This window comes from Nicotiana attenuata, chromosome 7 (genome assembly GCF_001879085.1).
Source record: "Nicotiana attenuata strain UT chromosome 7, NIATTr2, whole genome shotgun sequence".
Classification (NCBI taxonomy): Eukaryota; Viridiplantae; Streptophyta; class Magnoliopsida; order Solanales; family Solanaceae; genus Nicotiana; species Nicotiana attenuata.
Window position 1 is genome coordinate 30,456,593 of NC_031995.1, and position 21,924 is coordinate 30,478,516.

General features: G+C 35.6%; 3 protein-coding genes across 4 annotated transcripts; 1 reads left to right on the forward strand and 2 right to left on the reverse strand.

The window, feature by feature from the left end:
• LOC109229934 lies at window positions 6,200–6,673 on the reverse strand. The gene has a single exon (XM_019395475.1). It carries the CDS (start codon window positions 6,671–6,673, stop codon window positions 6,200–6,202), a length of 474 nt encoding a protein of 157 aa, XP_019251020.1.
• On the forward strand, window positions 8,689–12,657 carry LOC109228889. Its single transcript, XM_019394135.1, has 4 exons — window positions 8,689–9,210; window positions 10,780–10,948; window positions 11,836–11,929; window positions 12,008–12,657. The coding sequence occupies exons 1-4, from the start codon at window positions 8,846–8,848 to the stop codon at window positions 12,355–12,357; spliced, it is 978 nt and encodes a 325-aa protein (XP_019249680.1). The 5' UTR covers window positions 8,689–8,845; the 3' UTR covers window positions 12,358–12,657.
• LOC109228888 (putative beta-glucosidase 41) lies at window positions 13,734–17,707 on the reverse strand. 2 transcript variants are annotated; one of them, XM_019394134.1, is made up of 14 exons: window positions 17,607–17,707; window positions 17,407–17,461; window positions 17,253–17,319; window positions 17,106–17,164; window positions 16,589–16,664; window positions 16,439–16,510; window positions 16,277–16,364; window positions 15,944–16,199; window positions 15,745–15,860; window positions 15,440–15,663; window positions 15,328–15,359; window positions 15,144–15,246; window positions 14,610–14,718; window positions 13,734–14,502 (listed from the first exon to the last, which is right to left on the reverse strand). In XM_019394134.1, the coding sequence occupies exons 1-14, from the start codon at window positions 17,633–17,635 to the stop codon at window positions 14,310–14,312; spliced, it is 1,479 nt and encodes a 492-aa protein (XP_019249679.1). In that variant the 5' UTR covers window positions 17,636–17,707; the 3' UTR covers window positions 13,734–14,309. The 2 variants fall into 2 exon arrangements, with proteins under 2 accessions (XP_019249679.1, XP_019249678.1); XM_019394133.1 differs by having other exon boundaries at window positions 17,407–17,707.

The window sequence follows — 21,924 nt, forward strand, 5'->3', positions numbered from 1 at the left end:
TGTCATTCATCATTGTCAGAAAGAAGAATCATCCACCTCATTCATTATTGAGTGAATCATTCTCCTTATTTACATAAATACCATTTATTGTCATTTATTGCTTGATATTCCTCTATTATTGCTCACACCTTTTGGAATATTAAATGTTCATTACTTTTAGTTTTCCACCGACTTTATCTTACGTTATCTATGCTATCAAGTTTTAAATCTAGAGATATTATCATTGACTAAGTTTAACCCTCATTACATAAAACTTAATAGTTTAACCGAAAGATTATATTTTTTGGTCAAACTAGATCGTCGCTAAAATATTTTTTATTCAAAACTTACTATAATTGTTTTTTTCTCTTAATCATTCTCAAGAACCAAACTAACATCAAGATATCCGAGAGAATCAAGATGTGATTTATATTTGAGCAATAAACTCTTCGACTAGACTTTATGATGGAGTTGATGATGCTGCTTGCTAGGCTATTTGATGGAGATTAATTGAAGTTATAGGTAAAATACTAACTGAAAAAAAATAAACTAAAATGTCATAGTAGGCAAAATAATGTGTAAAGAGAGAAAAATAGAAATTAAGTGAGGATAATTATATTTTAAATTGATTGGAAAAAATAAAATAAATTAAATATATAATACTCAATTATTGATAACTTCAAATAATGAAAGAATTCTGAGCTCTAAAACAAAAGTTTAAAAAAATCATGAGGAAGAAAAATTATATTTATATATTGTATTAAAAGATGAGTAATGGATAAATATTACGTCAAGCGCAAGCTGATAAAAAATCGTATGATAACGTAACAATATAAGTAAAGAATAATGCAATAACGATAAACAACAATTTTTTTGAAAAATAATAATAGAAAAATCACCTTAAAAATAAATCATAAGACTTATTTGTGTTTGAGATGAGAAAGTTTTTTATCATGATAAGAAAATTCTAAATGAAGGAATTCCAAGCAATTCATTTAAAATTTTAAAAATATAATAAATTTATAAAGGTAGGAACTATTATTTTATTCTCTAGAAAAAATAAAAATAGTGAAAGAAAGAAAATAATAAATGACGATTTAAATTTATAATTAATAAAGTGAACAAATAATGTAATAGTCTACTAAATAAGACATGATTTTCATTATAAACATGAGTATATGTGTAACTCCAAAATACAATATTGTGTAACGGCACGAGATTAATCGTCATAAGACTTATGAATTGAGTTACCGAAGCGAAATTTTATCTATGTTGGACAATAAATAATCATCCCAATAATAATGTTGATTCCACCCGAGCCAAAAATACCTACTGAATCCAAACAAAAATAATATTTTATCTCATTTTTCTTTTGCCATTATTATAAATCAGTACGAAACATTATCTCATAGCGAATTATTTCCAAACAAATATATATTTACGAATGAACTACTTTATGATCTATATCACACGCTACGAGTAGGAAGTGATTGAAGATTTTACAAATGATGATGAATAAGAAACAAATGAAGCTAGAAAAATAGGAAATAAAGAAGTTTTAAGACCCATTAATTATAATGTATTTTTCTTCGTTTTGAATCACGTTATATATATCTTCAGATTGTTGGTAGCAGAAACTATATAATTATAACATTTGAGTTACATCAAAATTTATTCAATGATTATGAGAAGATTGAAGCTGAAAACACAGCAATGGGACTCAGCCATGGGAGCCATGGCAGTTGAGGAACATTCCAGAACAAAGTGAAGAAATGAAATGAAGAGAAGCTCAAAATCTATCTATTAATTCTGAGAAGAGTATATATATACATGTGTATGCACAGCTGGCAAGTAACAAACTCTAACCACCAACTAACTCCAGCTAACTAACTTGAACCGGAAATGAAACAACTAACTAACTTGAACCGGAAAGGAAAATAATGAAAATAGTTTGATAAATATCTCAATACCCCCCCCCCCCCCCTCAAGTTGGAGGTGGTGAAAACACTGCCAACTTGGCTAAGACACCTGAATGTTTTATGCCTGTCAAAGCTTTGGTAAGAATATCTGCGAGTTGTTGATCAGTGGTTATGTGGTGTAATGAGATGAGGCCCTCTTGTAACTGTTTCCTCACAAAGTGACAGTCTACTTCGATATGTTTAGTGCGTTCGTGGAATACTGGATTTCTTGCTATGTGCAGGGCTGACAGGCTATCACAAAATACTGAAATTGGATGTATAGATGGAACCTTCAATTCAGCTAGAAGTCTGCTTAGCCATACTAACTCACCAACCAATTTTCTAAGAGACCTATATTCTGCCTCTGCAGAAGAGAGGGAAACAACCTCTTGCTTTTGGACTTTCAGCTGAGTGGGCTGTTTCCCAATAAGACAATGTACCCGCTTACAGATCTTCTTGTATCCGGACAAGAGGTCCTATCTGAGTCACAAAAGCCCCTAGCAGTCCAGTCTTCAGACTTGGACATGAGAATACCTAAAGTGGGATCACCTTTGAGATATCTCAATAAATGGTAGGCAGCCTTCAAGTGAGGTTCTCTAGGATCTTGCATGAATTGGCTCAAATGTTGAACTCCAAAAGCTATGTTCAACCTAGTATTGGTAAGGAAGTTCAATTTCCCTATTAACTTCCTATAAAATGTTGGATCATTTAGAGGCTTGCCCTCCTTGGCTTTAAGTTTTTCATTAGGATCAAGTGGGGAGCTGAGGGCAGTGTAATCCAAGCAATTGTATTCTTTCAACAGATCCAGAATAAATTTCCTTTGGGATCACACCATCAGGCTTATACAACACTTCTAGACCCAAGAAATAGTGCAGGAGACCTAGGTCCTTTATCTTGAACTTGTCGTGAAGAAAAGTTTTCAACTGTAGTATTTCCTTCATGTCCGTGCTTGTGACCAAGATGTCATCTACATAGACTACAACATAGACCACTGAATATCCATGCTGTTTGTGGAACAATGAATAGTCATTTAGTGAATGGTTGAAGCCTCTAGAGCACAGTGCTTCAGTTAATTTTTCATACCACTGTCTACTGGCTTGTTTGAGCCCATAGAAAGACTTATTCAGCTTGCAAACCAAAGACTTATCTTCCACCATGAGACCTGGTGGTAACTGCATATACACATCTTCATGTAAATCCCCATGGAGGAAAGCATTATTGACATCCAACTGGAACATTGGCCAACTGTGCTTCACTGCTACTGCAATTAAGGTTCTCACTGTAGTCATTTTAACCACTGGAGAAAATGTTTCTGTGAAATCCACACCTTCCTGTTGGGTATAGCCTTTCACAACAAGTCTGGCCTTATACCTCTCTATTGTGCTATCACACATATATTTTACCTTGTAGACCCATCTACAACCTATTGCCTTTTTATCAGATGGGAGAGGAACTAAGTTCCAGGTATCATTAGCATAAAGAGCTTCAAATTCTTGGATCATAGCTGCCTGCCAAGCAGGACTGACAGCAACTTCCTCAAAAGAAGATAGCTCACTAACATTGCAAACACTATTGACCAATGCCTGACTACTAGGATTCATTGATTCATGGGCTATGTGGTGACAGTTAGACAACAAGGAGTTGAGAGAAAAAGAGCTTTCATTAGAGTTGCTGATTTTGTGGACATAATCATTTAGGTAGGTAGGTGCTTTGTGTTCCCTTTGTGACCTTCTCAAGGATGTGGAAGGATGATGTACTAGTGAAGGGTCAATGGATGGAGGTGGATGTGATGTAGATGGTGCAGAATTGTCAGGAAAGGAAGTTGGAACTGGGGAAGTAAAAGGTGAAAGTGGTGAGGAAAGTGGAGCAGACACTGGATCATTTGAACTAGGTGAGTTCATGTGTGTGTTATCAAAAGGAGGATCATTGGTCTGCATCTCTGCAACATCATTGTGGCCAACAGGTTCATCAGATGAAGTGATATCAAAAACTGTGGGAAGTGACTCAGATTTGGACTTGGAATAGATGTCAAAAGGAAAAATAGACTCATGAAAAACAAGATCTCTGGTTATGTGTATTTTCCTAGTTGACAGGTTCAGAACTTTATAGACTTTGACACCAAAAGGGTATCCTAGAAAAACATGTGGAACAGACCTTGGCTCAAACTTGTTTAGGTGCACCTTGGGTGTTGTGGGGAAACACAAACAGCCAAAACTTCTCAACTGTGTGTAATCTGGTTGTCTTCCATGCAGCACTTCAAAAGGAGATTTGTTTTGGAGATATGTGGTGGGCAGTCTATTTACAATATGAGTTGCTATTAAGACACATTCCCCCCAATACTTCAAAGGCAATTTGGACTGGAAAAGCAAGGCTCTGGCTGTTTCAAGAAGGTACCTATGTTTCATTTCCACCACTCCATTTTGCTGTGGTGTGTAGGGACAGGTTCTTTGGTGTATAATGCCCTTGGACTGGAAGAAGATATTGGTTTCTTGGTTATTGAATTTTAATCCATTATCAGATCTAATGGACTGGACTTTGGTTTTGAATTGATTTTCAACAAGTGAAATGAAGGCTTTGATTGCCTGCAGTGCATTGCTCTTGCAAACTAGTAGTTGAGTCCAAGTAGTTCTACTAAAATCATCCACTATGGTAATGAAGTATCTGTATTTGTCATGAGTATGTTCATGATAGGGTCCCCATAGGTCCACATGGAGCAATTCAAAGATTTTGGTAGGGTACTAGCTTTCTGAGGAAAGGGAAGTCTTGTTTGTCTGGCCATGGGACAAATTGTACACATAAATGGTTGTTTTTGGGAAAAATCAGCAGGTATGCTAGAAATGTGTCTCATTTTTGTAAATGGCACATGTCCAAGTCTATTATGCCACAGTATATCTGCACTATTGGAGAAGCATGATGCAAATTCAGACAATCCATCATTCAAAGAAGAAATAAAAGAAGTAGGAGTGTTTTTCATTTGCTTCAAAGATGGCTTATATACAGATGGAGACAGATAACTCTGAGTATTATTCAAGGAAGGACTATTTACATCACATGAATGATTGAAGTTCACAGAAGTATTATTGTTCCTTAGGCATTTGGAGCAGAGCAGATACAAGCCATTCCTCACTTTACCAATCTCCAGAGGCCTCTTCACTGAAGGGGCCTGCAGAAGACAAGTACTGTCAGTGAATGATGCCATTCCTCTGAGATGTTTGGTTAACCAATAAACAGAAACCAGGTTAAACTTGAAAGAGGGAACAAGGAGAACTCTTTGCAATATTTATCTTAGATGTAAGGACAACATCACCAATTTCAGACACTTTAACTTTATATCCATTGGGTAGGACTACTAGAAGAGGGTAAGGTAGAAATTGAATGTTCGAAAATAGGGACTTATCAAAGGTCATGTGATTGGAAACCCCTGAATCCAGTATCCATGTATCAGTCTTAGACTCAAAGCATTTGCAAGCAAGTTTACCAAAGTCAATAGAGGAGGTGCATACTATCATACCTGCAAAGTTGGCAGCATTGACATTGGATGAATAAGAGCTTCCTGCTACTTTCCATGCATCTCCATTCCTCTCATGAAATTGCTGAAGCATACTTATCAGCTGCTCATATTGCTCTTGAGTAAGATTCACATTTCTGCCATCATCTTGTGTCTTGTTTTCAGTTTCCTCTCCAGTAGTGATCTCATCAGCCATTCCCTGCACATTTGCAACTACTCTTTTTCCTCTGTTGTTGTATCTAGGACCTTGACCTTGATCATAATTGCGGTTATTAGAGAATTCTCTAGGAGCAAGGTTCTGAGTAGAATAATTCTGTGGGTAACCATGTAACTTTTAACACCTTTCCTTACTGTGTCCTGGTCTTTTACAATAGTCACATATGAGTCTCCCCCTAGAAGTCCCACGATTATTATCAGTTTGAAAATTTGTTCTAAAAGAATTCTGCCCTGAGGTCCCTACATTCAGTGAAGCTGAGTCTACAATTAAGTGGTTGTTAGGTTTGATCTCTCTTTGCTTTTCATCTTGAACTAATAGTGAAAAAGCTTGTGCTGGATTAGGCAATGGATTCATCATAAGTATACTTCCTCGAACCACTGTGTATACTTCATTCAATCCCATAAGAAATTGTATTAGCCTCCTATCTTGTTCAGTCTTATATATGCTCTCCTTTGCTCCACAATTACAAACACAATTGCACTGATTCCTTTTGCTCAAAGTAGCAAGTTCTTCCCAGAGTTTCTTCAATTTAGTGTATTATGCAGTGATGTCTCGGTTTCCTTGGGAGAGATCATTAATTTCTTTCTGAATTTGATACAACCTAGCTCCATTAGTTTGCTCATATCGATCCTCCAATTCCTTCCAAAGTTCAACAGTATCGCTTGCATATTCCACACTGTCTGCAATTTTCTTAGAGAGTGAGTTTAGAATCCAAGACGTTACCATATTATCACAACGTTCCCACTGTCGAAATTGAGGTGATGAAGTATCAGGTTGTTTACACTCTCCGCTTATGAAGCCTAGCTTATTTTTCACAGACAAACCTCTCAATACACTTCTCCTCCAAGATCTATAACCTATCCCATCGAATGCAGTTGAAACCAGCATAGCTCCTGGGTTGTCAGATGGATGAAGATACAGAGGATCACTAGGATCAAGTCCTGTGTCCGTCGGAGTGACAGTTGCAGCAGTCTCGACACCGGTCGAGTTGCCTTGATCGGTTACAGCCATGACGAAAAACGATTGGGGGAGAAAATTGGAGGAATTTCAACTTTCAGCAACTAGAGAACTCGACAACGAGCAGATTAGATGAGAAATCTAGATCAGATCTAAGAAACAACGAAAACATAGTGAAATCAAAAAAGGAACAGATAAGAAGAGATTACAGTGATGAGATCTATCCGCGAGATCAACCTCGCTCTGATACCATGAGAAGATTGAAGTTGAAAACACAGCAATGGGACTCAGCCATGGGAGCCATGGCAGTTGAGGAACATTCCAAAACAAAGTGAAGAAATGAAAAGAAGAGAAGCTCAAAATCTATCTATTAATTCTGAGAAGAGTATATATATACATGTGCATGCACAACTGGCAAGTAACAAACTCTAACCACCAACTAACTCCACTAACTAACTTGAACCGGAAATGAAACAACTAACTAACTTGAACCGGAAAGGAAAATGATGAAAATAGTTTGATAAATATCTCAATAGATTATATGATTTATTAAATTTAATATATAGTTTTATTACTGGGTACATACATTAAAAAAAAGATGATAACTATCCTTTTGTTAAAATGTACGATCAAATATGCTCAAATAAATTAAATCTTACTTTAATATGATTTATATTTTTTAATAATATTCGTGTATCGCTCCGATACTAATACTAATTATTATTAACACCAAAAGTGTAAATTCATCTTTCATGACTTTATGTTGGAGTACTAAATATATAATAAAGATATAATTTGTTTACATTAGACCATGATCGTGATTTTGGTGAAGTTGGTGTATAAGTAAAGTTGAAATCTTACGACATATTTTACGATGCTTGATAAACTTCATCAGAAAGTGCCGGAGATGAGTTATCCATTTTTCTTTTTAATTATTTTCTCCTTATTCTTTTTTCATCATTTTCTCTTTAGGTATGAGATATCAGTTAAAATACGTTTAATTAAACACAAACATTAACTAAATATTTTAGGAATATATATATTCCCTTATATTTTTGATAGCAATGCCAATCTTTTTTAATTAAACTTAGAGGATACTTGGATTGGCTTAAAAGCTGGTCAAACTAGCTTAAAAGCACTTTTGAGCTTATTTGCGTGTTTGGATAAATCATAAAGTGCTTTTAAGCCAAATAAGCTAAAATACCCAAAACAAGATAAAAGCAATAAGTTGGTCCACCCTAATTTATTACTTTTTGGCTTACAAGCTCCTTATGTTTGACCAATTAATTTACCCTATTATCCCTTTACTTTTTCTAAACCCAAAAATATCCTTCCCTTACTAATTAAATCCATGTGCAATCGCTGTTTTCAATCTTTCTGCCGTCATATTCCAAAATTTATCAATTTCGTTGATGTTTAACCGTAAAGCTAACACTAGCTTTATAAATAAAATGTTTGACAGATTCTAATATTTTGTAAATAGTGTTCTTTTAGTTTTTTTTTTGGTTCCATTATATTTAAAAAAGAATTGCTGTTGAATCCCTCCTTTTTTAATTGGTGAAACTATATTTTTAAATCAAAATCTATCAATGAGTATACATGTCGCCCTAAAATTTAAAGTTATGAGCGAAAAATCATTTTTTTTGGTCAAATAATTAATTATTGCATTTTATTTAAATAAATAATTTATATTTAGGTAATCAATTTAAATTAAAAATGAACTATATTATAAATTATTTGTATATGCATCAATTTAGAATAAAATATTATAATAATTATCTTTTTATAGTGTTAACAGCTTTTAGGATATTTCAATCATCTTAACAGAAATAAGTGCTTACCAGCACTTATTTGTCAAACACTTCAACAGCTTTTTTTCGATTTTAGCATTTTTATAAAAATACGTAACTACTTATTTATAAAACAAGCTCTAGCACTTATAAAGTGCTTCAAAGCACAAGTGCTTAAATATCACTTTTTTTAAGCCAATCCGAACGATCTATTAATCTTCAACTTTTCAAAAAAATCACATGTCAATTTTTTCTTTATTTGGGAATAATATCCGAACAACAAAGATCTTCCTAACTAAGCAACACATTGACACGTGTCATCGTCGGACTCCTCTCTTATCACGAAACCTACACGCAATCGTTCTCTTCGTTCCTAAAGAATTGGGTCACATATTTTCTTCATCGAATTCGAAAGAGAGAGATAATCACGAAAATCATGGGTGGCGGAGCGTTCAGAGCAGCGGCGAAAGTAGCCGGAGTCACCGTCGCGAATAGCGGCTTCCGCTCTGTAACGGCGGAGCATCCAGTTTATACAGCCGCACGTAACGTCGTTCGTCCGGTGTCGGTGTCCGCGATAACATCATCATCGGAAGATGTCAAGTCCGGCGTGGTTCATGGTGGCTCAGTCGATGTGTCTCCGGTGCAAAAGATGTCGGAGTTTGATGACTGGGAGATGACCGGCGGCGAGGAGGAGATGATCGTGAAGTCTGGTGAGCCGCTGCCAAGAGTCGTATTCGGTGGAGCGCCTTCTCTCCAGGAAGCTACAGAGGCTACTTCTGATCTCAAAGACGCTCTCGAAAAGTACGCTTTAACTATCTAATTTCTCCTTCACGAGAATTTTTTACTTTTACTGTACTAAATTTAGTTGCTATTGTTTTTCTTTCAATACAATGGGATGCTTTATGATAAATGTTCAATTGCAAAGTATGAGTGAATACTCCGTTGATTGCAGTGGCGGAGGCAGGAACTCCACGAAGGGGGTTCAAAAAAAAATTGTAGCTAGTAGGAATTGAACCTATGACCTTAGAAAGGTTTTGAACACCTTTGACCACTAAGCTACACTTTTGGGTTGTGTTAAGGGGGTTCAAAACTTAATATATAGAGGTAAAAAACAGATTTTGCCTTATATATACAGTGTAATTTTTCGGCGAGCCTCCCTAAATCCGCCCCTGGTTGATTGGTTAGATTGAGAACACTCTTTAAAGATCGTGCTATTTAAACCTTTTGTTCAATCTGTTTTTACTCGGTAGAATAAAACGGGACATGTTGTCTATGTTGCTTCACTTCTGTGTAGCATGGAATTATCCCAATACGAAGTAAAATTTGAAAGGAGGCACCTTTTAGTCTGTGGAACTGACTGCAAATAAGCTCTGCAGGGTTGTGTTTACTATTCATATTGACACGCGATAGTAAAAGGAGGGAAGTTAAGTAAGGCATTTATGCTGTTAAGGCCTTTGGATTAACCCCTCAAAAAAGGTTTAAAACGTACCCAAACCTGGTGTTTAGACCAAAATCATACTGTTCTACCGTGGCTACTTCATAAATTAAGGTGATAAGGTGTCTAATTAACTATGATTTAGTGATAAGATTGTAGGTTAAAACATGTATCATGTATTCATTTGAGTAGTGTAAATATCCAGAGGGGGATGCATTGTGTTACCAGCTTCATGTGAGACCATTATTTTTGTCGTTGAGCACATGTGTAATAATTCACTAAAATTTGCATTAAATAGTGTATATGAACCCATAATTTTGAAAATACAGTGCGCTCAATACTAAAAACCTTAAACGTTGAATCTAGGAGCCTAAATTTTGAATCTGCCTCTATAAACATCAGGTGCGGAAAGTTTTTACCGAAAAAAAGAAAGGGCCTTTTCAACTTATTTCGTGTCATGAGCTGCACATTCTCGTAAGTACTATAGTTGTGTGACACTTTGCGAGAGTTCAGATGCTCTCGTTTCTGTGACTGTGTTAGTGAAGTGACATACCTTAGTATTGGACCTGTAAAGGATGAAGGGAAAGGAGAAGGAAAAAGAACTTCATGCTGAATTCCTTGTATGGAATACAAAAATGAAAATAGCTTGTCAATTAGGCTCTCGCGCTGCTGATAATTTTTGTACCATTAATCTTTTCATCTGCTGATAATTTTGGTACCATTAATCTTTTCATACTACTATTAACCATGAACCTTTGGCCACATCCAAAGATTTATGGCCTGGGATTTGGTGGAGATATTGTACTTGGTTGTGATATTGACTTCTTAATGTCACTCTGCCGTTATATTTGTGCAAAAGATATTTTTCTGATCTGATAGTTATTGCGATCAACTACTAACATAGTGGTAATTCAAAATGCTTCTTAAATTTACAGGGTATATTTGTCCCAACCTGCTAGTGATTATGGAGGTTCTTGTATTTCCGGCTCAAGCTTATTGCCCTTCTCAAAAGCCTGTGTTGTCAGCGAGACTGTAGTTACTCCGTCCGCGCCGAAACATGCTATACAGGCATTTAGGTTTCTAAGTGAAACTCCTGCAGCTCAGGTTTTCTGCTTTGTCATTTATGTTTACAAATTTTGAGTTTTCCTATCCTATCTACCACTATATGTTCCTGACAGGGACACTTGATAAGTTGATATAGCAATTATTTCTTCTAATTTTTTAGTATAAGCAGTTACTAGGATGAGGAATGAATATGACTGTTCAATTTGACCAAATATGAAGATCTGGTCAACAGTAATTGAATCAAATATTAGTTAAAATACAAAATTAAACTGTATAAACAGTCCCTACTTGTACCCGTGAAATCTCTTTGAACAGAGGATGTTTTCTTGGAGGTGTGAATGACTAGAGAATTTATAACTGTTCATCCTTGCCAGTGTGCAGTAGGATGGAGCTTATTTGACTTTTCTTTTGACACTACTCGCTAGATGTTGACATCTGTAGAAGAGCTCTATCTCAGTAGAGTGGAATATTGATCTGTGAGATGCTATCTTTAAATTTCAAAGAAGCAGCAGGTTGGTTAACATGACTATATTTTGACTCTTAGAATGTCAATGACGTACAAGATAACGTCCCCTGCCCCTGCAGTTCACCTGCTAGGGATTGCATCAGCGTATTTATTTTATTTTCTGAAAATTCATTTACTGTAATTTGCCATGATATTCAATTTTGCGGGTTTGAAAAGGGCTGGTGTTGTTAGGTTTCTTTATGCAAATTTTATCACGAGGCGTAAACACGAAGCGGCCTAGACGGGTAGGTGCTATAGAATTAGAAGTAGAATCTGCTTGTGTCTTTTTTATTTTTTTAGTGTTCCTCATATTGGCATCCGAGTGCCCACATATAACAACTTTGTGAAGCTCTTAGGAGTGTCCGGAGGTCACGAGTACTCCATGTTTGCTAATGTTAATTTCATTTTTCTCGCTTCCCAGAGTGTTGTTGCTTCAATTGCTTGTGACCCAAATGTGTGGACTGCAGTACTGCAGAATCCAGCCCTTCAAGAATTCCTCGAGTCACAGAAAACCAGTGAGAAATGAATGTCCTTGATTTTCTTCAAAATGCTCATCATGGTCCAAGCTTCTTACTATATTCCCATTATTGCAGGTGCATCCTTTCCTGACTCGGATCAAAAGATGGATGAGTCCGTTGCTGATACTGATTCCTTTTCTCAGTCATCTCCAAGGAGTGCATTTTCCAAATCTGAGGCGGAAGAGTCTAAATCCAAGAATTCATTTACAGGTTTTCTGCAGAATGTTAAACGTACAGTGACACAAACAGTGATCGATATGATGAGCAGCTTATCAGATTACTTTAACAATCTCTTCGGAGGCAACAAGGTTTTTATTGAAGCTGATGGAAGTGCTAAATTAGGCGCCATGGAAAAGACGTTGGGAGCATCTTTCATCGGCTTGGCAATCATGGCTATTATGGTTGTCGTCCTGAAACGCCGTTAATTATCCATGTCCCTGAAGTTATTTCAATTTGCCGAAGTTACATCACTGTGCGTTACAGTTTCTTTTGGTAGAAGTATTGATGCTTTTGGTTGAATAGGGCTTACCGACGAGGCTTGTAAATTAAATAAAGCCGTTTTTGAAAGTGTTTAAAGTCTTAATTTCTTCACTCAGGGTCATTTTGAGCGGTAAGATGATTTTGGCATTCAGCAGTCACTGGCTGCATCTGCATGTGACATTAACTTGGATTTTGGGTGACATGTATTTTGCAGGGCCTTGAAAGATCAAAGTGCATTTTCTCTACATGGTATCCGGTTTTTTCTTTTTATCAACCTGTCCGTTTTCTTCCACGCACGGCGAAAATGGATGCTTTGCCGTCACTGTTTTCAACCTTGATAATATGGAGTTAGATGCAGAACTAACTTTTTTCGCTGTATGGTCGTTATTTTTCTTTCATTTTTTTGGCTTTTAGCTGAGTGGTTCTTTGCCTCTCATGGGTGGTGATTGGCTCTTTCTCCATAATGGCACTTGCAACGGAACCTCTAGATTATAGCAATAAATGTCCTGAATATACCAATTTCTCTTTGCTCCTGGATGCTGCACTCAAAAGTCTATTGCTTATGTCTTCTTTTTATTTTTTATTTTTGGTTATAAAAAGATTTTTAACGGGGATAGCTAGAGGTCATCTTTCACTCCAAACATCAGCGAGAAGACCTTTCTCATCCAAACAAGACTCTAAACTATGGGTTGGAGTATAAATGCAGCTTCTGCTAGGTAGTTTACAGCAACATTTGGCCTCTGGACGGGACCGCAAGCTGCAAAGTTCAAAAAGCACGAAGATAGCCTACTAACAGACACAAGATGAACGGACGATGCAGAGTCCTCTGTTCCGTTGATCATGTTCAAAAGTAGGTATATTCACCATAAGTTGGCTTCACGAAAGCCATAATTACTCTAGTTTTGGGGTTCTCGCTCTCGCGTGCGTAACTCCCTCCTTCATGGATTGAAGAATGACGCGAGCGTGGCGGATATGCCATTTTTCTGAGTCCATCTCCATCTATGTTCTGACACGATTGGCAGAGGAGGGGCAATTCCCTGAGTCTATTTTACTTGGAATCTGTCCTACACAGTAGTGGTTCTGTCTTATAAACTCGTCAAGCAAGATTTGCACATTGTTGGCTCTTAAACGCACGTACAAGTACGTGGGATCACGCAAGTAATAAAAGATCGGTTGGTAATCTGTTGCTTTTGGGATGTAAAGGATTTACTACATTTTATAGGAAAGGCACTGATCCAAAAGTTAGTTTTCCAAGAGAACAGTTTGCTGTCAGGAATTTATACAAGGATATTTAAAAAATAAAAAATAATAGAATGTCGTACGAGATTTGAACTTGGCAAATTTTGAACTCCTTTGCCAATTCATCAGAATTTTTCTTCATGTCAAGGGGATTCAACAACTTACATTTAATAAAAAGAAATTAATTTTTACCCTATTTGTGCAGTATAATTGCGATAGAAGGGGTCCAGTGAACTCCCTTCCTTCTACTTAAACTCCCTTCCTTCTACTTAATCCACCATTGATCGTAGGAATCTCAAATCTACTCGAGCAAATTATGCGACATAAATCTGCAGAGCCTGTTGTCATTCTCTATACCCTTAACTACAGAAAGGGATAGCTGGACCTGGAGAAAGAAAAGAGAACAGACATCAATTGCTTCATGTTCCTCTGAATTTTTTTTGTATTTTATTGAACAACTGCATTCAACTGAGTCCTGTATTCTTTGTTTATTGGTACAAAATTTACAGGCTATGAAAGCTAATGTACATAGATCCAATTTTACGGTATCTTATGTCATAAAATGTACAAGAAATGATACTAATGTACATTGATCAAATTTTACAGTATTGTCTTTGCTTCTGTCATCAGCGTATTCAAACGAACTAAGCAAATTTCTTTATTCTATGTTCAGGTTTCTCTTTGACGTCAGCATGCTTTTGAACCACTTAGCAGAGAATTTTGGTATCCTTGTGAGATTATTCTTGAAGTCTACATAGTATAGTCCAAACCGTACAGTATAACCTGAGTTCCATTCCCAGTTATCAAGTAGTGACCAAACAAAGTAACCTTTGATATTGCAGTTGTCTTTCCTGCATTAGTTTGACATTTTGTTAAATTAGATGTATGAGCAGAATAACCAGGAAATAGATGATTATTCCAAAGCGTAGAACAGGGAAGCCAACTGACTAGTAAGCACCTTATGGCAGCAGAGAGATTTGAAAGATAGTCTCTGTGGTAAATTATTCTGCTGTCATCTTGTAAAGCATCATTTAATGCGATATGCGATTTGTTAGGTTCATCCACACCTGCAATCAATAAAATTATCACTCATGTTGTGACACCTTAGGCTAATCCCACATCGACAAAACACGGGAGAGATGCTGAATATATAAGTAAACAGGCCTTAGAACCTAGTGACGTGTTTTAAAGTCGTGGGGCCTAGGCCCAAACCGGAGAATATCACTAGTGGGCTGGGCTATTAGATATGGTATCAGAGCCACTCCGCGTGCAACCTCTAACTGTGGTGGGGCAAATCTCAGCGATGACCCTGAGTCCGTAAGGGGGTGTATGTAGGCGAATCCCACATGCTGGGTATATAAGTAAACATGCCTTAGACCCTAGTGACGCATTTTAAAGCCGTGCGGACCTAGGCCCAAAACGGACAATATCACTGTGGGCTGGGGTGTTACACATGTTCTATTTCTTACTTGTGCAGGATGACATTTCTTACCATTTTCAGTAATAATCACCAACGGGTTTCCATATTTATCTTTGATGTAATTCATTAATTTCCGAATGCCCCAGGGGACAACGCGTAGCCAACCAGATGCAGCCTGGAGGATGACATGCTCTTGAGGAAAAAATCACCACTTGAAGCAAATATGGAAGTCCCACAAGCAACTAGCTAAGCATACCTTTTCTCCAATTGCGACTCCACGCCTGAAAGCTGAAGAAACAAAGGGTCATCAGTTAATACTCTTGATTTATCATCCAAATGAAATAGTAGTAGTACTTTTGATATCTTACGGGTAGTTATCACAGCAGAGTCAGAGTAAGCATCATTCAATACAAGCTTCTTGATCCTTGCTCTATCATTCCGAGCATATAACGTGGTATAGTGATTGATGCCAAGAAAATCCAAAGACCCCTTCAGTAGTTTTGACACCTCTGGATTGATCTCAGGCAGTCTTTCTGCCACCAACTTCTGCATTGAAAGAGGATAATTCCCAAGTAGAAGTGGATCAAGGAACCTGAGTCACTTTATTTTCGTTATATCATTATGTTACACTCAATTATCTTCACACCCAAGTTAAGTACATGACTAAAATTACCAGCCAAGTCCAAAATCCATTGCTCTACTTGCTGCAGCTCTGTCCTCTTCGCAATCTGAAAGTGGCTCATACCATTTAGCATCTAATGCTATCCCCACTTTGCCTCCTTGACTTGCCTGGAATACTAGGTGAATAAGAACAGAATGTCCAAATACTATTCTCCTTCTCTTTTTTTAATTTAGTAGTCATCAACATATACCTTGAACTTTTTGTGGTAAGCATGATAAGCAACAGCATGAGACAACAGAATGTTATGTGCTGCAATATATGGCTCGATAGACGATTTTCCTTTACGGCAGAAAACGTGGAAAAGAATAGAGCACCTTCCTGGAGCTTGAACCCCCGAGTCATAACCTTGAATTGTAAAACCGTGAGGCTCGTTAAAGGTGATCCAATGCTTTACTCTATCCCCAAATGCTTTGAAACAAGTAATAGCATATCGTTCAAATTCATGTCTGTAACGAAATAGAGTTTATCAGATGAAAATATGTACTTCACTTCTGAAAGATTGTATGATTGTTAGTATACATACATTATACGATTGCTCAAAAATCCCTCGTACGAATCTTCAAGCATTTGTGGTAGATCCCAGTGAAACAGTGTTGCATACGGTTGAATTCCTGATATTACAATAAAATGAATTTCTTCATCTGTATAAAGTTTGGTTTGTAGATAGTAAGTTACTTAATGAAACCTTTTTCTAGTAAGGCATCTATGAGATTGTTGTAGTATTGGATTCCTTCTGGATTTGGTTCCCCTGTTCCATCTGTGACATATAATGCTACATGTTAGCTACGGAGTAAAATAAGAAGAAAAATAGTCTCAATAAAAGAGAAAATCTTACTTGGAAATATTCGTGTCCAAGATATTGAAAATCTATAGGCATCCATTCCTATTCTCTTCATCAACTCTATGTCACTCTGTAATGTCAAAGTCACCTCGTATTAGTTAGTTAAATAACGACAAAGCTGAGACTTATTTGACAAGAGGGCTCTTTTTTTGTATAGTTTTTTCCTAGAGAATACCCTGATGTGGAAGCAACTGTTACTCTTATCTTTTAAAGATGATAAGTCCCATGTGTGTTCTCTTATTTTAATCAATCGGTGCTTAATTATGAAATGATTAGGTAACCCTACTTGTCCATACACCGCACCTTTAATTTTTTCCAAATATCGTGGTTTTTCTGTGCAAAGATAATCCTTAGCCGAAAGCATGCTTACATGTGGTTTTAATAAAGTTTAGTACTATATGAAATTCAAAATGAATTGAAGTACCCCGAAAATGAATAACTTTAATTTACATATAAAAAAAAAAACTGTACTTGGCAATCAATGTAGCTTAATTAAGGTCCATGATTTTACCTGGAAGCGATGATATTGATCCACTGCTGTGTCCGCATTGCTAAAGTCCAGTATTCTTCCTATGGAATCAGAAACAAAATATATATTATTAACTTTTTTCTAAAAAAGACGATATATTTCATTGAAGGATTAAAACTGGAAAATGACCTGGTCTCTTGATGAAGGTATCCCAGATACTAATTCCTTTGTTTCCTTCATCCACTGCACCTTCAAACTGCAAGAGCAAAAGAAACAGTACGTTCAAATTAAGGGGCAAAAGAAGAGAAGGGCGAAAAAAGTAATTAAAGTGATATATATATACCTGATAAGCTGAAGAAGCAGTTCCAAAAATGAAGCCCTCTGGAAAATCAGAACGGCTGATGGAATCCGAGTTCACATAGAGACATGACAAGCAGATGGTGAAGAGATAAAAGATGATTGTCATAGGCGATTGTCAAAGTTTGGTTAATAGAAAAACAAAGTGCAAAATGCTTAGACTATATATATATATATAGAGAGAACCTTTGTATCTTCAAGGAAGAGCAAAACATTTGTAGTAGTTCAGTAGTTTTGGTACAGTATATTAGCTTGGTTGGATAGATATTGAGACACTCGCCCTTCTCTTGCGCCAGAAATATAGGGAAATATATAATTGGTGGGACGATATATAAATATATGTGGCATAAGAAAAATATTTACTCGCGCTTAGTATTTGATTTTATATTAAATTGCGATGATATTTTACGGTATTTATTTGGTAGAAAGAAGAAAGAAAAAAATTGGGTGACTCAAGATAAAGTATTGCCTTGTTATGCCATCTTTGCACTTTTGCTAACACGTCGTGATCAGGGAGTGACAAGTCTGTAGAACCCGCCGATTGGATTCCTACGACTTAACCTTCACGACTATTATTCCTCTTATTAGTTTCAACTCTCAATATCTAAGTGGCCTAAGGTTTCAACTTCTTTGGTGACGATAGTAACTCATAAGAAAGTGTACGGAAAATTAAAAGAAAATATCTAATTTTTATTATCATAATCATAAAATAAAAGAATTTTATATGAAGAGTTTAGTGGCGTCTGATCCAACCAATTTTATACTTTGACTTTTCATTTAGCTATTTTAAAGACAATTTCTTTGGTTGAGTTGAGCCCATGAATAAAGAGAGGATAAAACTTTTGATGAGCGTGAAATTGCACGGAAGTATGTAGGATGAAATTGCAAGTATTTATTTTAGTAATTTTCATGTAGGGGTGAAGTTGCAACCATTATACGTCAACTCTAATAATCTTTCCTTGTATGTTGTCAACACAGCCGTTTCTACTTTTTTGGTGTGTGTGCAAATTTGTGTAAAGACACGTAAAATTTCAAAAGAGAAGCTCAAAACATTATTAGCCACATGTCTTGAGAAATAGCTCTAGTGCCCTGATGACACAACTAATTATTAGTATCAATCTTCTTAATAATATAATTGAGGAAATCCCAAACAAAAGCATACAATCATTCATAAANAATGACTCTTTTATTTCTAGATTACCCTTTCAAGTAAATAAGAACCTAGAGATTTCTTCTAATTCCAACACGTCCAAACACAACTTTTTTGATATGCTCGGCAATCTTCATATCAATAATTATCTAAGAAAAGGTAATATTCTATATATAGAAAGAAATCTCGATAGAAAATATTTTGATTGGAAAATTATCCATTTTTCTCTTAGACAAAAAGAAGATATTGAGGCTTGGGTTAAGATCGATACCAACAGTAATCCAAATACTAAACTTTTTAATATTATAATTTTTCCCTTTTTAATTTATATTATGGACTTACCTATAGAATAAATAAATATTATTTATAAATTAAAAAAATAAAAAGTATTTAAGCATATATAATGCTGGAATAACAAAATAATGAGCATAGTAAAAAAAATAATTAGAATAATTTGTTAGTAATAATAATTTTAGTACTAACAACAAAAATTTAAAAATTTATTTACACAATCAGAACGAAAGAAAATAAAAGTTGTAAAATATATATTCCATTCACGTTATATAAAAAAAATTATTTAAATAAAGATATTTTTATAATATACATTATATATTCTTGAAAATATATTAGTATCTGGATTACCGGTCTTTTTGTGAACGTCTTTTCTTTTAAAATTAAAGTTGTTCCTTATTTACCAAGATAAAGGGGAAATGCTTGTTTTCCTAAGCATATCTAGGTTCTATATACATTTATTAGTTGCAACTTGTAAGAATTTGACCATTTACAGATAGAAAAGGAATTTGAGAGTTGAGACACGCCATCGATGGATTGACAATCCGGTTTTCATTAATTTTTATTTGAGCTATGTCCTTTTTGGGAAATCCATTTCAAGTCTTGGAAATTAGAATCTTTCCAGAGAAACTATACAGTAATCTCGATAAAAACAACATTATAAAACTTTAATAATCGCTACAATATTTTACTGGTAGGCAATATAATGTTGGAGAGAATGTATTAATAGATCAAAGAGTAGAACATATAAAATATCAGCATGTTTAAATTAAACTGTTGGACTTTAAGCCATTGGGCTTTAAAGTAGAAGAAGTGTGAATTGGAAATGGAGGGAAATAAAATGGAGGGAAATTGAAAATTTAAAGAAGTGAACTTTTGTCTTGCACTTTGTCCCTCATTGGTGAGGAACAACCACATTTGTGTGCTTATATATAGAATCACTTCTTAAAGCTCTTAAAAGGAGTTGAAGAGAATGAACCCTCGCCGCCGTCGTCGCTCGCTCGGCTCGGCTTCGGCTTTGGATTTGGATTTGTCAAACGATCGATAAGATTATTTTTGGACAAAATTTATTTAATAATTAATTAAATGCCAAATCACTGCTGAAAATACGCCAGAACCCTGCGCGGCAGAACCGCGACAGGCTGATTCAGAGAGCCTCTCTGACCGCGGTTCTGCCGCGACCGCGGCAGGCAGCGTATTCTTCTGAAAAGGCACCTTTTCCAGACACCTATTCTGATAATTGCCTATAAATTCTGAGGCAAGGCTCCATTTTCTATACACGAAAAATACTCCAGAACTTTTTTCTTTCTGAATATACTGCATCCTAATTCGCAGTCTCTCTCTCTCAAATTCGTTAGTGTGATTTTGCTCCGTTCTTTGAGTTCGTTGGTATCCTGCATTTTGTATTGCCACTGTTTCAGGAAGGTTTATTCCGTTTTATCCTGGGAGGATTTAATCCATTACCTTGGCAACGTGTGAGGGGGTTAAAATTCCTTAAGGACACACAAGAAAATTGTGGACTCGGAATATTTTTTAAACTCTTCTGTTTTTCCAGTTTCTTTTATTTTTCTAACAGTTTTTCCTGATTTTTGATTTAACACAGTAACGCTCACACAAACCACCGAAAGGGAAGTTTACAAATTTCAATATATCTATATGAATGTCGTTTTCCTCGTACAGTTCCTAACTCATATCTTTACGTGTAATTCCTCTACACTTTTTAGTAACGAATCCCTTAAGCAAGAGGATTTATTATCCTTTAAGATACAACATATCCAACTCTAGCGCCTTAACCATTCAACACGGAATATTAATGTACAAAAATACAAAATAATCAATAATCTTTAACGTGACAAGTGGTAACATTGAGAATGTACGTTGAGATTTGAATACGAATACACTCTGTTTTGAACAATGTTGGGAAACCAAACTAAAATAAAAGTACTCTATTTGATATTGAGAATATTATTCATTCAACATGGAATAACTAAAATTTGGTTACAGCAACAAGAAATTCATTGTCAACGTGTGGAATTTGATTTAGACATATTATTGTTGCTGCTTTTTTTTCGATCATACATACTATAAATTAAAAATGTATTGATGCACTTATTAGTAGGTTGCTAGGTTCGCAAAATTCTGTTACTATATTAGTATTGCTCGTTAAGCGACTGAGGATCTTAGTTTTCAAGAAATTTTGGACTGTTATGAAATTATCCAATTTTTATTCAATATCGAACTATTTCATTCTTCAATATTCGACTTCGGATAGAATTTTTTTTTTTTTAATACCTATAGCTTAGCTCTTCACTTTTTTTTTAGTCCATTAGTACTCCTATGTTTTAGTAGCACGTTCAAAAGTTGTAAATTTGACATCCCAAAAATATTTGTCTTCTAGTAAATCGATTCAATAATAAAATCTCCTTTCGTACACTCAATTAACTATGAACGTTTCCATGCAGGCAAAAAGAGGATATCATGTTTCACACGACACAATTACTATGTTTTTTCATGGGTCAAACTTTCATAATGGTCATATGAACACAAGAACTAGCTGGATGAGCGAACCACGTTTGATTTAAGAAATTGAATATTTCACAATTAGGTATAGAGGAGTGAGGTCATGAAACGAGGTAATTTAAGATCGTGCGATATAAAAAGTGTAAATCCTACTCGGCATTTCCTTTCTCCTTCATGTTCTTAACCTTTTTCAGCTTGAAATCTTTGTCAATTACACTGCTAGAAATCCGGTAAATACCGACCAAAATTTTCCGACCAACGTTGGTCGGTCAAAAAAAGCGACCAAAGTTGGACGGAAACTGGGAGAAAAATATTTTACATTTATTTTAAAATAATACCGACCAACGTTGGTCGGTAAGTTGGTCAACAAATTGACCGAGCTGGTCAGACTTGCTTAGTCAAAGAAACTTTTACATTACCGACCAACTTTGATCGGTAATATAGACCCAATTTTTAAAATTTTAATAGTTATATTATTATTTAAAATGTTTTATAAAATTTAAAGAAATTTTATTTAAAATTACCGACCAAAGTTGGTCGGTT